At 41.7% G+C, this 3,105-nt stretch overlaps 1 gene segment (V, D, J or C); it reads left to right on the plus strand.

The window, feature by feature from the left end:
• Positions 1-532: 532 nt before the first annotated feature.
• On the plus strand, positions 533-1,064 carry LOC119883975. The segment is given in 2 exon segments: positions 533-587; positions 695-1,064. Coding segments are annotated over 2 exon segments (390 nt in total).
• Positions 1,065-3,105: the final 2,041 nt, after the last annotated feature.

The following is a 3,105-nucleotide window of genomic DNA, read 5'->3' on the forward strand; positions in this document are numbered from 1 at the left end:
AACTGATTGAGTCGTCGTACAAAAACCTCTCACTGTAGAGAGAGACGGCTCTCTGACTTTGAACACAACAAACTCAACAAAAACACTTGCTGTTTTTAAAAGAATGAACTATTTCATGTTATATTTATCAAACAGTGACACAGTTGTTCAGAATTAATCCCATTTTTACGTATTTATTGTTCCATTGGTGTGAAAGTCAAATTGATCCCTCTAGAATGAAATGAAAGCAGACAGAAGATGTTGTAAAAGAAAATCTTTCTGCAGTCATCAAAGCAAATGTCCATAAAAATGATCACTGACACATTCCTAATCAATCCTCTGGTAAACGTATTGATCCGTTGAGAAGCAGCATCATCAGAGTAATCCAAGTCCCTGTTGGAGTCAGTCAGAGCATTTCCATAGAGAGCCACTTTGCATCAGCAGCACCATGCTCCAGTGCTCTGGGAGACTTTATAGTCCTGAGAGTTGAACACTGGATGACTGACAGCTGTCCTTCATGACAACAGAAGCCACAGAAATCCTCCTCATCAAAAACATGACTTTGGTCTCCGTCCTCATCTGGACTCTCCTCTGCTGCTGCTTCACAGGTAAAGTCCAGAGAATCAAACTCCTCTCCTCTATGAACATCCGTCCCTCTGAAATGAAGCCCACAAAACCATGACGCTGCTTTATGTGTTTGTCTCTGTATCCTCAGAGTCCAGAGGCCAGATCACAGTGACTCAGCCTGGAGCAGTGAGCTCTGCTCTGGGAGCCTCCGTCTCCATCAGCTGTAGGGTCAATCCAAAAGTGCATGTAGGTACTTCCAGCGGTAAACACTACTTGCACTGGTACCAAAAGAGAGATGGAGAAACTCCTAAACTGCTCATTTCCAGGGCTGATGAGCGGCAATCTGGGATTCCAGCTCGTTTTACTGGCAGTGGATCAAACTCTGACTTCACTCTGACCATCAGTGGAGTTCAGGCTGAAGATGCAGCAGTTTACTACTGTCAGAGTTATCATGAAATCAACAGTCAGTATGTGTTCACACAGTGAAAAAGCGTCGTACAAAAACCTCCCTCAGTCAGACTGAACAGAAACTGAACTGACTGCTGCAGCTGGAAGCTACTGCAGAGACTGATACAGTTCATTGAGGACACACACACCCACACACACACACACACACACACACACACACACACACACCCACACACACACCATGGTCTTGGGGGCAAGTCATTCACATAATGCATTCCCTAGCCCCTTACCATAACCTTAACTAAGACAACTAACCATAAAAACAAGTCCTAACCTGGTTGAAAGTTTAGAGGAACATTTGTACATAATATTGGTTGTTACAATCTGACATCAGCTGAACAATATTGATTTTGATTGAGCCGGCTCCCGACTGAGAAAAGATTTTGCCCCCGCACCTGTTTACAGAAACACTTGATCATCATTATAGTTTATTTCTGATTGCTTAGTAAACTTTTTGAAACTATTGGCTATTTTGGCCAATCTCTACACACTAACCACAAACCCTTACACCAAAAAAACAAAACATTATATATCTCTTGCAAACCCCTTTTTAAAGTTCTGTTGTTGTTTTTCCAGTACACACAAACATCTCTGAGTGAGCACACAAAGCAGTAATTACATACTGATACTAAAATTGAAAATACACTTGCGATTGTTTTGCGATTAAGTTTTGTCATGCATGTAGCAAAACTCTCAAACACACAGGTGCCCAAATGTGTAAAGATAACACACAATAAGTTTATTTTGAAAGGGACTCTGTACTGCAGCCTCACCCAGTGTAGAGACACTCAAGCTGATGATACAAGGGGCAACTTTTTGAGCAATATTGCTGGGCAATCTTGCTCGTGGCAAGTCTGACTATGTTTTGAACGGATAGCGGCGGTGCGGGCAGGTGGCAGAGTGGTGGGGGAAGGGGATTACAGTAGTAATCTTGCAATGACCATATTTACAATGTGGGTCTCCTGCTCTGGGGCTCTGAACAGTCGACCTGTTCCACCAGATACTGGTTTCCTTGACCTTGTGAAAAACATTTGATTGACAGACAGACAGATTGACAGATCCATGTCATCACAGTACATATTACTGAACCAGTACCAGAGCTGAACATCACCTACGATTAATAACTGCTTCTCATTTCAAAATAATTTCAGATGATACCTGCAACAGTAAAGCAGCTCAGATTTGGGGGAATCTGCTGCCCAGCCTCCCTCAAGCTCATCCCATGGTTGACAGGATGGTCAATCACAGTTGCTCTGATTTCATCAGTTGTTATGTTCCTGACTCCACTTTCTCTTCCTGGTCCTCTTCTTCTCCCCCTATCATACTTGATCTCGCCCTCTCCTCCTCTTCTTTCTTCACATCCTAGTCCATGTCCTCCTCTTCCTCCTCTAATTCTCACCCCTCTAAAGCCTCCATTGTTAGCCAAACCAAATGTTTACCTGTGGCCTTTTTACGTGTAGTGCTCATTCTCAGATTTTATTTTCACGTGCTAATGTGGAATAATGTCACAAAACATTGTAATGTTTACGGTTTTGATATAAGTGTGATATGAGTGTAAGCAGAGAACGTGCTTCAGTCTGGCACACTTGGTAAACGATTTAAATATAAATGTTGATGGTTTCACAAATGGAGCTTAAAGAATGACTGTTTAAGTGTTTAAGTACTCAGAGAAAACTGTAAGAGATGTATTCACTTAAATACTCAAAAAGGTCACACAGGTTTGCACTGTGAGTGGACTAGAAAGGCCATTTAATCCCAAACTGAATGAAGGGCTGTTTGTTATTGATCACACATAACTGACCAAAACTCTTTTCTTTCTTCTCTGAGGGGGGGGGGGGACTATCCCTTTTGCGTCAATTATTGACATTTAGGGCTCTGAGGTCAAGTTGTGAAACGTTGCAGTTTTGTTAGTTTTAGGCAACAAAACTTGGTTAAGGTTAGGAAAAGATCATGGTTTGGGTTACAATAACTACATACGTCAGTTAATACGTAAGTTAACTAAAGTCAATTTACGTAACTTGCTTAAATAAAAATATTTAATGATGAGTTTTTGTTTCACATGGAACCCCGGTCTCCTGGTTCAAAATCCGG

Source organism: Micropterus salmoides, unplaced genomic scaffold (assembly GCF_014851395.1).
Source record: "Micropterus salmoides isolate LMB-PRFRI ecotype aquatic unplaced genomic scaffold, ASM1485139v1 Ms_hic_scaffold_3061, whole genome shotgun sequence".
NCBI classification, from domain to species: Eukaryota; Metazoa; Chordata; class Actinopteri; order Centrarchiformes; family Centrarchidae; genus Micropterus; species Micropterus salmoides.